General features: G+C 44.8%; 2 protein-coding genes across 4 annotated transcripts; one reads left to right on the forward strand and one right to left on the reverse strand.

Moving 5' to 3' along the window:
* Window positions 1-1,505: 1,505 nt before the first annotated feature.
* Window positions 1,506-8,860, reverse strand: LOC109406285 (uncharacterized). Of its 3 annotated transcripts, none has more exons than XM_062855402.1 (2): window positions 4,912-8,860; window positions 1,506-4,823 (listed from the first exon to the last, which is right to left on the reverse strand). In XM_062855402.1, the coding sequence occupies exon 2, from the start codon at window positions 3,537-3,539 to the stop codon at window positions 1,515-1,517; it is 2,025 nt and encodes a 674-aa protein (XP_062711386.1). In that variant the 5' UTR covers window positions 3,540-4,823; window positions 4,912-8,860; the 3' UTR covers window positions 1,506-1,514. The 3 variants fall into 3 exon arrangements, with proteins under 3 accessions (XP_062711386.1, XP_062711388.1, XP_062711387.1); XM_062855404.1 differs by having other exon boundaries at window positions 1,506-4,582; window positions 4,660-8,860; XM_062855403.1 differs by having other exon boundaries at window positions 1,506-4,408; window positions 4,468-8,860.
* On the forward strand, window positions 7,653-10,050 carry LOC109403312 (heterogeneous nuclear ribonucleoprotein A3 homolog 2). The gene is made up of 3 exons (XM_062857611.1): window positions 7,653-7,696; window positions 8,867-9,045; window positions 9,545-10,050. The coding sequence occupies exons 1-3, from the start codon at window positions 7,653-7,655 to the stop codon at window positions 10,048-10,050; spliced, it is 729 nt and encodes a 242-aa protein (XP_062713595.1).
* The last annotated feature ends 3,858 nt before the right edge of the window (window positions 10,051-13,908 follow it).

Here is a 13,908-nt window from a genome sequence, read left to right on the forward strand (position 1 = left end):
AATCGCTACATCGCTCGCATCGCATGCAATGGCAAACGGTTTCGTGTGATCTGGCATCGCTAGGACTGGTGCTGCTACCAAGGCTGATTTGAGTTTCAGGAACGCGTCATCTGCATCTTTCGTCCACCGGAACTTGGTTTTCGTCTTCGTCAGCTCTGTCAGCGGTACTGCGATTCTGGAGAAGTTCGCAATGAACCTGCGGTACCAGTTGCACATTCCTAAAAACCGCTGTACCTCCTTCCTGCATTGCGGAGCTGGGAAACGCACGATGCACTCAATCTTCTCCTGATCTACGTTCCATCCGCTTTGATTCAGCACATATCCCAGGTACTTCATCTCCTCCAGGCAGAACTTCGACTTTTCGGCGGAGATCGTCAGTCCAGCGTCCCTTAGCCGCTTTGCCACTTCTTTCATCAGCTTGATGTGCTCGTCAAAGGTGCGTGAGCAGATGATTATATCGTCCAGGTAGTGGAATACGTGAGGTTCCAGGTCGGCGAAGATGTGCGTCATTAGCCGTGCCAGAGCCTGACTCGCTGTACACAGTCCGAAGGGGACGACCTTGAACTGGAAGTGACCTCTTTGCGGGACTGTAAAAGCTGTCACCGGCCGGGATTTCTCTTCCAATGGCATTTGCCAGAAGGCATCTTTTAGGTCGATCGCCGAGATGTAGGTGCATCCGCTGAGGTTGTTCATGATTGCCGATATCTGTGGGATGGGATACCCCTCGTTAACCATCACCGAGTTAAGGTGACGGGCATCTAGACAGACACGGTACTGACCGGTCTTCTTCTTCACGGCAACCAGCGGATTGTTCCACGGCGAGAATAGTGCCTCTTCTATCACGTCGAGCTCCAGCATCCGGTCGATCTCCTTATTCACCTCGTCGAGAACGTACTTGGACATGGGATAGTAGCGCTGTTTTCGTGGCTTCGCTTCTCCAACGTCGATTCGGTGTACGTAACGGTCTGTTCTTCCGAGTCTTCCGGGTTCGGCCTTCGGGAAGTGGCTTATGGCTTCGTCCAGTATCTGCTTCTCTTCTTCTGACAACGCTTTCATGGATTCTTGTTGCGGCGCGACCTCCTTTTCAGACTCCAGGTTAATCGTGCAGCACACAGGCTTTATGCAGAAGGCGTTCCAGAAGTTCATCCCGAAGATCACACAAGTCGGCAAAGTGGGAAGAAGCAACATCGACACGACTTCATTCTTGTTGTTGTAGGCTATCGGCAATCGGGTGTACGATTGTATGCGATGCTCCGTTCCGTCTGCCGTCTTGATGCCTCCTACCAGGGCTATTTGCTGCAGGCCTAGCTCCTGCGCCATCTTTACGTTGTCGCCTCCTAGAATCGAACAGTTGGCACCGCTGTCGAGTAATCCGGTAACTTGTTTCCCGAGTATGTCTACCACTGCGTGCGGACGATTGTCGTTGTCGGGGTTGATGATCAGTGAGTTGATCTGAACTAGGTCAGGAATTGTAGAGGGATCGTCGAATTGAGGCGAGGATGTCCTACCCTCTGTTACTGGCTCCCCGCTTGCGCGTTTCCCGAGCGTTGAAGACAGGTCGGGCAACTTCGCAACGAGAATCCCTTTTGTCCACAGCGATAGCAGAACAGTACTGCCTGGGGTTTGGCGCAGTCCATGAACCGGTGTCCCCCTTCGTCACAGTTCCAGCAAATCATCGCCGCCGGTGGATCGCGAGCGTTGTTTACTTCAGGAACTTGCCGATGGTTGTTAGGATTGCTCGCTGGCATTTGCGGGAACTGTTGGTTGGGCGGCTGTCTTCCTACTGCTTCTCGACGGTCGAATCTCAGCTTCAACGCATTCACCTGCTGTAGCAGGGCTTCCATTCGCTGGTCCATCTTATCCTCGTCCTGCGCTACCTGTTCAGCTTCTGCAACGTAGGCTGTTGGCGAACTGCTTTCTCCATAACTGTGAAAACTTTCCGTTTCCAAAGCGTGAACCTTTCCAAATCTTTGGAGCGGTGGTTGTGGCTTCGACGGACGCAGCGAAGAGTTCGGAGTAGCCAGCGCTGGTTCAATCAGTGCTCCATACGGTAGCGAGATGCGTCGCTGATGATGCTGTAGCTTCCGGAGTTCGTCTAGTTCCTTGCACGCCTTTACCAGCAGACGTATGGAGTGGTGTGATGCGGCAATCGGAGCATACGTGGAGTTCATGTTCTTCTTGATGATGAAGAGCTTCTCTTGATCAGTCACCGGAGGATCCACGTATTGGAAGAGAGTGGATACATCCTGGTAGAATTTGGAGAACGGCTCTTCTTCGCCCTGCAAGCGGTGGTATGCTTCGGCCCGCAGAATGTAGGCGTAGCTCGCCGGCAAGAATTCTTGCCTGATCAGCCGCTTGAAATCGTCCCAGGATACCAACTCTCCCGATACGTAAACACTGCTGTACCAGTTGAGCGCGTCGTCCAGAAGCAGATGTTTGACGTTCCTTAGCAGCACATCCTCCGTTACTCCTTCCGATGCAGCGAATATTTCCACACGTTGCAGAAAGGTGTTCAGCGACGACCCATCCTTCTCGCCCTTATATCTGAACGGCCAGTTATGGATGGCCTTCAGCGTTCTTCTTTCTTCTAACAGCGGTCTTGGAACGTGTTCTTGTGGCCTGTAGTTCAGCTGTCGCAGTAGATCGGTCCGCAGTTGGTTGTAGTCACCTCTCGCATCAGCTTCGCCCGCTTCGGTTCTTATCGGTTCATATGGCGGTGGCGGAATGGTGCTGCTCATTGTTGGTTCTCGCCAGCTGGAGTTTTTCTGCGCTTCAAACCTGTTGTTCGGGACGACTCGCTGACCAACCGCGCTCCAACCTCTTCCTCGCGTGGTACGCATGGCTTCCAATGATGCAGCGCCTCTCTCGTTGTAGTGGAGTGTTGAGCTGTCGCGTTGAGGTCTAGCTGCTATAGGATCGGTCACTGGAGATGCTGTGTGTGGCTGTTGTCGCTCAGCGTGGATGATGGACGCTTGATTCGATGTACCCGAATGGTTGACTGGATGTCCATTCTCGTCGAATCCTAGGAAGTCTCCTTCAGTCACGGTCGAAGATTGTGTGGTCCCTTTTGGAACTGCACCGGTACTGCTTCTGTTGGCACTGTCACTGTTCACTGGTCTGGCACTTTTCTTCGTTCTTCCTAGCGCATCGTCCACATCTTCCAGGGAAAACTGCACTAAAAGCGCCACGGCTGCGTGCGTGTCGAGGAAAGCTACCGGTGGATCCACGATGGATAGTCTGTCCCGATAGTGCACTAACCGCGACCGTAGTAAACGAACTGCTGGGAGATCACCGCGCTTCAATGCTGCTTCCACTTCGGGTATTAATTCGCGCACGCGAGATTGACATTGACTGATATTGTCCCCTACATCCATAACGTGGGAGGAATTGTCGTAAAGTATTCCTTTTATCTCATCTTCCTGCATAAGAGCACGCAAGCGAACGGCTCTAGCCCTGCGAGGAAGTGCTCCGAGATTGTTTACGTGGCGCAAGGCCAGTTCGTAACTGATCTCTTCTTCTGACAGGCTTGCTGGATCCATGATCCAAAAGGTCTTAATTAGCCAACTAGACAAAAACTAAAAATGTGGTAGGTTCTACAAATGTGCTACAAAATAACAGAACTGTGTCACAAACAGAACACAAATTCTAAAATCTACAAACCACAAACTAAAATGGTTCGTTTTGTTGGGCGCCAATGTTGTGAATTTCCCCGGCTCGGTAGAGCGAAGTACCAAAGAGCAAACGGATACATACACTGGAGGGCTATCGCACCAACATTAAATCACAAAAGGCATAGTCTCATTTTAACACGTGTGTATTAGCTGATGCATTCCTGAGCTCTTCCCTACTCACAACCTAACTGTGGCTTAACTAGGTTACACGTTTCATTTCCTTAAATATAACGTACTCACGGTGCCGCAATCATGCTCTCCGCTCACGCAACCATTACCTGCCATCGCCCATGGGTGCTGCTGTCGGCGTGCACGCCGACCGTGATACCTGCTCGGTTGACTCGTTCACGGCAGAATTGGAAGCCAGGTTGGAAGCGACCACCGTGATGCACTTGATCATCTTCCTTCGAACGCGCTTGTCGGATTGCACCCTTCGATGCCGCCCCGCTGTACCGGAACTGAAGGCTATTCGTCCTGAGTGCTGACTCCGTGGCTCGATATCCCTCGTGCTAGTGACGCACTGCACCTTCGGAATATCCTCGCCTTCGGCAACGACCTTCCGTCCGACGGATCCTGTCTCCTAATTCCGCCGAATGATTCCGTGCCACGATGATTTTGCAAGGGGTCCACTTGGCCTTCGGGATTCAAAGCAGCCACTTGATGGTGCCCGTCGCTGCAACAGTGATCCAGCTGCCGGAAACCGATGTCCGGACACGAAGCCAGTCCGCAACAAAACCCTGCGAGAATCCACATTAATTAGCATTTTCAACCACTTTCCGAGTTACCGGCGACTTACCCAATGGGGTTTTGATGGTTTTCTAGCGTCCTGTCGTCCGCACCGTTTCGCCTCTGGGGTTCGGATAAATGTGGACTTTCGTTCTCGTCGGAGCCACGTGGATGTCGGATGTGCGCTGGTTCACGAAAATGTTCTAGGTTAGGATGGGTTTTCCTAGAGCCTGGGTGTTTCAATGGAAATGCTGGAATTTACCTGACTCTGGTTCCCGGCGTTTCCCGCTCTTTCTTGATTCCGAGCTGGTGTTCTGTAGGCGGATCCCTTTTGTTGGCCAATCGGCGTTCCTTCCGCGGAGTCACCGTACTCGCGACGTTCGGCCGGACGATCAAACCAGCTGCCTTCGTGGTAGCGGTGTGTGGCTGCTTAGAAGGTGATCCCGTTTAATTTGCAATTCACAGATCGTTCACCCAATTAATTATGCACTTCATGGATCCTTCACCTAATTACCTGATGTTCTTCCGATTCTGCGAATCTTGGCCTCCACGCGGATTGCTGCCCCGATGCCTGTCGTGGTCACGCACCCGCAGCTAGCGAGAAACTTCAGCGGAATGATGGTGTGGTGACGTGGCAAAAACTTGCAATGAATTGATTTTGCGCTTCTGTATTCATCAGTTGCGGCAGTGTGTGAGATGACAGGCTTGCAGCGACGCTTTGTTTCGGCATTTGTTGTCGGTATAATCGTTAGTCGGAGCAACGATTACATTTCAAATTGGCGGTTGGCGTATGCGTTTTAGCGGGCATTAATTGCGCAGTGGTTTACAACACTACGATTGCAGCTCATTTCGGTGACGCTTTACTTAGACTAATGCCAAATTGTAACAAAATAACTGTAACGTAACAAGCGGTAGCAATATTTTCGGGTGTGTCCCGATTTCTTGCAGAACGAACAATAATATGAAGTTTTTCCTGAATCATATCTGTTTCTGTTTGGATATCTGCCGCTGCTCCTGCCTCTGGAAAATGAGTTTTCTCGATCGTAACTCCTGCTTCTACTCCTATATCTACCCCTGGGATTAACCGGCTTAGGACCCAATCTATTGACAATACTAACTCTCTTGTCATCGTTATTCAGTAATCGTGTTCGACTGGAAGAAATCTCCTGATTAAGGATGATTTTTTCCGCTTTGGAAGCTGTTAATTCTTCCTCGTCAAATAAGCGTTTTTGTAAAGTTGAGTCGTAAACACCAATCACTAGCATGTCCCGTATCGCTCTCTCTTTAAATTCCCCAAATGCACATTTCTCCGCCAAAACCTTGATAGCAATTACAAAATCTTCTAACTTCTCATATTTAGCTTGTCGTCTTGTCCAAAATTTATAACAATGTATAACTTCCGAATCGACCTTGTCGTATCTTTGCTTCAACTTGTCGGTCATTTGTTTATAAGACAAATCTCTAAGTTCTTGCGCGGGAAACAGCTTTTTTAGTTCGGTAAAAACTTCAATTCCACATACTGCCAAAAAAGATGTTTTGTAACGTTCAACGGGGTACTGGTTATGTTCGAACATATATTCTAGCTGTTCAAGATATTGCTAAAACGGTATGGATCCAGGCAAATATGGTTCCGGGGCAGTAGCCATAGCCATGCTTTAATGTAAACAAAACGAGCAATCAATGTAAAAAAAACTCAAACTTGTCTTCAAATAGAAATAGTAAAATACACGTACCTACTTTACAAGAAGTTATCCAGCGAGCGGCCCGAAAAACAAAAATAACCGGTGGTAAAATCAACTGCAGGAGCCTCACCGAACAACAGCAGCCGTCTTGTCGAACAACAGCAACAGCAGCAGCCTCGCAGAGTAACAACAGCAGCAGCAAAAACTCAGCGGTAGTACGCCCAGCAACAGCAGCAAACACCAAATTCCCCAGCACTCAGCAACTAATTCTTCCAAACACAGTCGCACTACAGTTAAACCAGATTTTTTTTAGACCGTCTGCACTCAAACTCCTTTCCGCTATGCACTTGCTGTATGCACTTTAGTGCACTATTCTTCACTGTCGGTAGGCTGTTTGTTTACACTCCTCAACTCACTGGTGCCGAATGCCGAAGAGCCTTCTCTCTTTCAATGCTATGGGTGACACTATCACCGTTCCGTTTCGCAATGTTCCTTGCTATGCGTTTGTGAGATGCAGGGGCGAACTGAGCGGTGCAAGATGCTGTGGAAGGAATTGAATAGGAAGTTTGAGCTATGGTATTATGCTATTGTAAATGGAACAATGAGAACCACGCCACTTAATTTATACAATAGAATGGCGGTCAAATTATTATGTTCTCTAAATAAATCTATACAATTCGTTGCGCTGGATGGCGGGTAATTAATTGGTGTCCACTTTCAAATAAATATATTAACAATTCGTTGCGCTTGGTGACTACTACCAAAATGGCTAAAATTCACAATAGTTCTGGAGAAAAAAACACAATGGTGTCTCAGAACAATAAAATCACTAAACAGCCACACAATAAAATTCAATAGATTTTGATAATTCACTGGAACAAAATGCTAGGCAAAACGATTACTTACGTCGAGATGTTTCTTAAAATTCACTATTTCAGCACGCAATAAACTTACTGGCTAATAAAAATTCACTTAGTTTCAATATTTCAACTTATCTAAAAAAAAATTCTTCTTATTTATTCTAGTCGCCAGCTGATAAGTTCACTTCTGAAGATAACGATATTCTTCCAGTATCAAATAAAACACGTCTCAACTTATTGCCAGTCTAAACAGTTCTGATTTTATTTCACACGCTAACCCTCGGTTACCCAGATTGGTGTCAAAGCGACCCAGATTGAGCAAAACTGCAGTTACTCTAATCTGAATAAAGGCACCTTTACTCAAATCTGGGTTACCGATGTTGGTTGCAAAATCTGGGTAACCGGTACCCAGCTCCTCCGGGACCTTGATTTTGTTAATTTATTTCCAATTTAGATTTTTGATAAAAAGCTCCTAATTCCCATGTGCTTTTCACTTACCTGATGCAGGAAAACAGTTCCCTGGAAGAATTTCACTGTTTTCCCGTCATTTATCCTCATATTTTCCGTGGAAACATCCATAATTGCCTGCGTTCGCCTGATCGCTGCCATATTCTCAAGCCGGAAAGTGACAAAGTGCCGATTACCCAGATCTTTACCCAGATTCAACCAATCTGGGTTTTCGGATTACCCGGATTCTGACAACTGCTAACAACATGAAAATCCGTATAGAAGCGACCCAGGCGATGGGTAGTTTCAGGTTAGCGTGCAGTTCCACTCTACACCAGTTTCCTATATTTCCCTTTTCTTTCCAGACTCTCACTCTCAATTTCACTCACTCTCTTAATCTATTTTCTCTTCGCCCGACTCTATGATTTATGTTTTCAACCTTCGCGAGATCGCTACAATTTCAAGTCTAACTTTATCAAACACCAAAGAGATTTTCACATGAGACGCTGAATTTCGTTAAGGACTACTTGTATCACTCACCTCTGGGGATGTTTTGTGAAAAAATACCAAGATTTCTTACGTTTCAGAAATGCTGAATGTATGAGTTGCTATGGGAACAGCGAACTTCCCCTTCAATTTTCTCTGTTCGTGGATTTTACTACGGTGTTTGGTAAAGTTAGGCTTGATTTGTTCTCTCGAAATCGTGAGTAGGTGCCAAAGTCGGCCACTGTGGCAGCCATTTTAGGACTCCAATAAGTCTGTCCTTAAGGGAGCAAGGGGCGACTTCTGAGATTTTTTGTCTGAAAGTGTAACTTTTTCCATAGTTAATCCTATGCAAATTTTGAACTGTTTGCGCTAAATTATAATTTCATCGATTGCATTGAAGTTTTGGGAATTGGGACCTAAATGGAATCCAAAAAAAAGTTGACTGTAGCGGAAATTTTATTTTTATCCCATGCTAATATCTCTTAAGCAACGGAACTAAACTGCCTAAAATTTGGGCATATAACTCTGCTTGGTTTTGAAGGATTTGAGTCGAACTCTGAGTTCGACAGGTTTCAAAAAACTCCCCATGACGAAGAGAACAAAAATGCCAAAAATACGTGGATTCGGCAACGCTGTTTGTTTTGTTTGTTAACACTTGCCATAAAAAGCTAAATGTTCAAGCTTTGTGCGTGACTTTATTGTGGTTTAACCTTCCGCAACTCGCACGGTTTGTCACCACCGCCAGCACCACGCTAATGCTGAGTACAAAAAGTAAGATTTTTTTTAACGTGTTGTACAAAATACAACACCGCGATCACTCGAGGATTAAGTTGTTTTGTTTATACGTTTGTTAATTTTGGTCGAACTTTTTTTCCCATATTTTTGAAAAAATAGCAATCTGAAATGCTGTGCCGGGTTACCCTGGACTGACAGACTGCGCCCTAGCAGAGATGAAAAACGTATTTATATTCAATCAATCATTTACCCTTTTCAGTGGCGGATTCAACAAAAGAGGTGGCGGAGGCGGCCAGCAAAACCGGGGCGGTCCGGGAGGCTTCAGTAACAAAGGTGGAAGCCACAACAACCGACAGGGCGGTGATAGAAACTACGGTAATGACAACTTTGGCAGAAACGACTACGATAGAAACCGCGGGCGTTCTAATAATTTCAACGGTAAGGGATCAAAAACTATCTCTACATACCAAAACATTGGGCTTCGTATCAATTTTAGATGTTTCTGTTTTCGTGTCTGTTATATTGTGTTCATTCATAAAAACGTGTAGGAAAAACTTCGAAAGTCAAGAATATTTTATCTGGTATAATAAATCGAAACCTAAAAAAACACCAGATATAATTATGTAACAAGAAGACTTCCATATTTTTTTTGGAGTAGGTATACTGTAATTATGAATTATTTGCAAGAATTAGATTGATTTTGGATAGGACGATATGTTATTTAAGACAAAAAAAAGTTTCAGAATAATTGTTTGAACTATGTAACTGCCACGACAGCTGGAACCTTTATAAAATATACTGGGAACATAAAGTTTGGATGTGTAAGAAAAGTTGGGTCTCGCCGGAGGTTGATTATGAGCATGGTTTACGTTGTACAAGCTGGATGCATGGCCCAACTGTGGTAACAAAACTGCTTTATTAACTTTTGTATCTACAGATCGTGGGCCGAACCGAGGCAGATACGGTAACTTTGGAGACGAGATCCGCGATGGCGGCCGGGACGGAGGAAGTCGAGATGACTGGAGCCGAGAGCACGATGGCCGTGGAAGCGACAGGGGAGACAACTACAACCGTGGTGGTGATGGTGATCGCTATGGGCGATACGCAGGAGGTCCAGGGGGAGGTGGAGGAGGAGCTGCAGGTATGGCAGGTGGCCGTAGAGAACACCGCGATAGTGACAGAAGAAAAGAACCAAATCAAGGTCCACCACCGCTCAGTTTGGCGGAACGTGACGCCGGTAGGCCCAAGTTGAACTTGAAACCACGGACCGTGGCTACTCCGTTGAATGCCCTGGCAGAAACTAAACAAGCAGCGGCCATTTTTGGCAGCGCTAAACCCCGCGAGGAAAAGGCCGGGGCCGAAGGCAGCAAGCCGGAGGAATCAGAACGTAAAACGTCTGTTTCCTCGTCAACGGCGGGTGACGACAAGAACGAACCGAACTAAAGCTTTTCTTTAGTTTGTTAGCGTTAACTTTTTAGTTATTTTTCCTTTTATCAAATGAGAGCGAAAGTAAAACAGTTTTTTTTTACTAAAATGCATATAATATAGGATGAAAAAACAGGATTGCAATTTGAAATTACAAACCCATACATGAAAATACATGCATACCCACAAGATGAAGAACCTAACGTAAACATATGTGTTTAATTTATGTTTTGATTTTTACGCTTTCTTCTACAATTTAATAAAATAATATTAAAAGAAAATGCAAAAAAGAAGGAATGAAATACAAAGTAAAATGTAATTATACTGCAAATAAGTATGAGACAGTAAATTATAATAACTACTATAGCACATTGATATACTGCAAAACCTAAAAAATAACTTCGCGAGAGAAAAGCTGAAAACTGAAGTCTTACTATAAGGAAAACAAATCTTTTTGAGCTAGTGAAACACAGTAATAATTACAAAGGAGAGTCGAGAATATAACGCGTTTCTGAACTTGTTTTACCCTGAAGTTTGCGTTGTCCGTTTTTTATTTTGCGTATGAAGTGTTTTAATTAAGAGGATATGTGAGACAATTCAATCAGTAGCGTATGAGAAAGTTTTGCTCTTATGTAGAAGATTTCAATGGCGAACACATTCACGTTCATACAATTCATGGTTTTTTTTTTGTGCGACCCGCAGTCGATTGCTTTACACAACTATAAAGTTAGTCCTAATATGCGTTTGTTTTACCATCGGACACTATTTAACACTAGAAAGGATTGTAATTTGAATAAGTTTCGATTTTCAGTTTATTTCGCCGCTGAAACTATAGAAGAGATATTTGCAACACATGGTTCGGTTCGCTTTTGAAGGGTTTAAAATTTTGAAACTAAATTCAAGAGCAAAAAATGTAAAAATGGTAAGCATAATATACACTCTTATCTTTAAGTGTTGTTGACATAAATACGAGATGAATGATGAACATGGAAAACGGATGAATAAACTGGTGAAATAACTATACAACATAACATAAAAAATGTGTAGTTGTTTTTTTCTTCACAAGATCGCTATCACATACCTTTCCGAATCGCCCGTTGACCAATCCAAATGCCTGTGTGCACAGTGTTTTATTTTGCCGATTTCGTGCGCTTTTTTAACAACCGTTGATTTTTGCGATATAGTTTTTTCGGAGCGCATCGTGATTGAATTGTGTATGGAATTTTGTATGAGAAAACTTACTTTTTTGCATTTTCCTTAGGGTAAAAGCTCCCTTAGTGGAGGTAGTACCAATAGTGGTGGTAGTGGCAATTCAGCACTGTTTCGACCAAAAAGCTTGCAAACAACATTTTTGATAGATGCAGCATACCCAATTAATAACATTAATTCAGTTTTGTTAAGGATTTGCCAAAAAACCTATTTCAAACAATTATTTTTCTTATTTTTTTGCTCCTTTGCACCTATAAAAGTGGTGGTAGTGTTCCTATAGTGGCGGCTCCCATAAGAATTCAGGGACCAATGTTAAATTTGACCTCAATTGGAATCGTGTAGGCCTGTAGTTGATGCAAGTGATTTATTAGCAAAAACTAAAATAAACAATGGTTTTTATTTTTTTCCTAGCAAAAGTGTAAACTAGCAAGTGAAAGGTGGGGGCTGGCTCACCAACACTTCCGGTCCGCTTTAGTGCTTTATGCATCATTGTGGCCAGGTTATTATTATTATTATTTATTTATTAACGAGGTTTTAACAAATAGTCATTCGCCTCCGTAACACTAAGAAAAAGGAAAAGGAATATACTTAAATACTATTTAGTAATTTACATTTCTTGAGAAATTGAATTAGCTTTTCTTCGTTTGTTTCATTGTTGCTTAGGATATCGCTGATGTCTGTGTCTAGTTTGATTTCAGATCTCTCTGTATCATATTTACGGCAGTCCGTGAGTATATGCGGAACGGTTATTTCGACTCCACATGTGTTGCAAATGTTGTTTTCTCGAGAGAAGATTGCTCGATGTGACATATTGGTATGGCCAATCCGAAGGCGCGTTATTGCTCTCCGCTCCTTATTTGACTTCCTATCTTGCCAGGGAATCGTTGTGCTTTTGACCTTTCGAAGAAAACTTTCATTTGAGTACCTCCATGTACTTTCCCAGCTACATCTTAAGTAGAATTTAGCTTGTTTTTTGGCGTCCATTGCAGGAATGGGCATATTGGGGGCAGCATCTCTTCGCCCAATTGCAGCAAGCTGGTCGGCTTTCTCGTTACCTAAGATGCCCACATGGGCTGGTACCCAACAAATTGAGGCGTTTGTGGCCCTGGCAAGTATTTCAGCTTGTTGTATCCAAGGATGGTTAGAGTTCCCTTTTTCTATTGAAGCTAGACAACTGGCCGAATCGGAGAAAACTACCGGATTTGTATCTCTGGTGTTTTGAAGGGCAGCTACGATTGCGTGGGCTTCAGCTGAGTATATCGAACATCCGTCGGGTAACCGGCCGTGAATTTCTAGGTTCTCAGCAGATATACCAAATCCTACTTGTTCCTCGGACACCGAACCGTCAGTGAAGATTTTTGTTCGTCCCTCGTACTTTTCGGATGATATTTCCGAGAATAGTTTTTTGGCTTTCTCTGGTTGTTCACCTGCCCTAAGCTGTGTTTTTAGAGTCCAATCTATATGCACTCCGGGTTCCGACCATGGTCTGCAACCTGTTCGGTGTTTTTTTGCAATGGATGGGATGTGCAATCCTGTCAGCTCGAAATAGTGTTCATCAGCTCTTGTTGCAAACGGTGCTTCAGTTAATGTTCCATGTTGTGCCATCCACTGGATAGTTTTGAGTACGAGTGTCTGGTACCATGTGTAGTGGAAAGGCAGTTCGCCACATTCGGCCATCATCGATTCGATAGGGCTGGTTCGGAAGGCTCCACTTATGTTTCTGATGACAGCGTTGTACTCGGCTTCCAGAATTTTCGGTATTTTCTTGCCTCCTCTACTAGCCAGTAGTATTCCGTGGGTCAGTTTAGGGATTGTTAGGCTTCTGTGAATCCTGAGTAGAGTACTTCTAGGGCCACTGCTCCAGCGTCCACCGATAACTGCAAATAGTCGCTTGATTGATGCCGTCCTTCCGCGAAGCTCGCCTGCATGTTGCTTGAATGACATTCTATGGTCGATTGTGACTCCTAGTACCCTAGCCGATTTCACTATATCTACCGGTTCGCCGCGTATTTTGATGCTAGGGAGTATGCGGTGTTTGCGGCGCTTGCAGATGTGGATAATTTTGGATTTCTCTGCTGACAAATCGAATCCTGTTTTCTTGGACCATTCCTCGACGTTTTGTACTGCTTGCTGAAGTTTCTTCCTAACCGCTGCTGGTATTTTGCCGATGGAAAGCAGAAGGATATCGTCAGCGTAAACGAATATCATAATACCTCTTGGAATCACATTGAAGACCTCGTGAAGGCTGACCAGGAAAAGGGTCACAGACAATACCGAGCCCTGCGGCACTCCATTCTCTTGGCTTCTGGTTGTAGACGTAGCTCCCCCAACAATCACTTTGAATGAACGATTTAGTAGAAAGCTCTTTATGAACTTCATAATGCGTCCACGGAAACCCCAAGATACCAGAGTGGCTGTTATAGGGTACCTCCATGCTGAATCGTAGGCTTTCGATAAATCCAGTAGAGCTGCTTCGCAGTGTTTCCCAGATTCCAGTGGCTCGTGCATGGCGATTTCGAGATCCGCTAGGTAACTGTCTATACCTTTCCCGTTTCTAAATGCATACTGCCGACCGTCGATTCTTTCATCCGCTTCCAGTTGACTAATCAATCTGCGATTCACCATACGTTCCATTAGTTTCCCCACACAACTAAGTAGGGTAATTGG

Source organism: Aedes albopictus, chromosome 3 (assembly GCF_035046485.1).
Source record: "Aedes albopictus strain Foshan chromosome 3, AalbF5, whole genome shotgun sequence".
Lineage (NCBI taxonomy): Eukaryota > Metazoa > Arthropoda > Insecta > Diptera > Culicidae > Aedes > Aedes albopictus.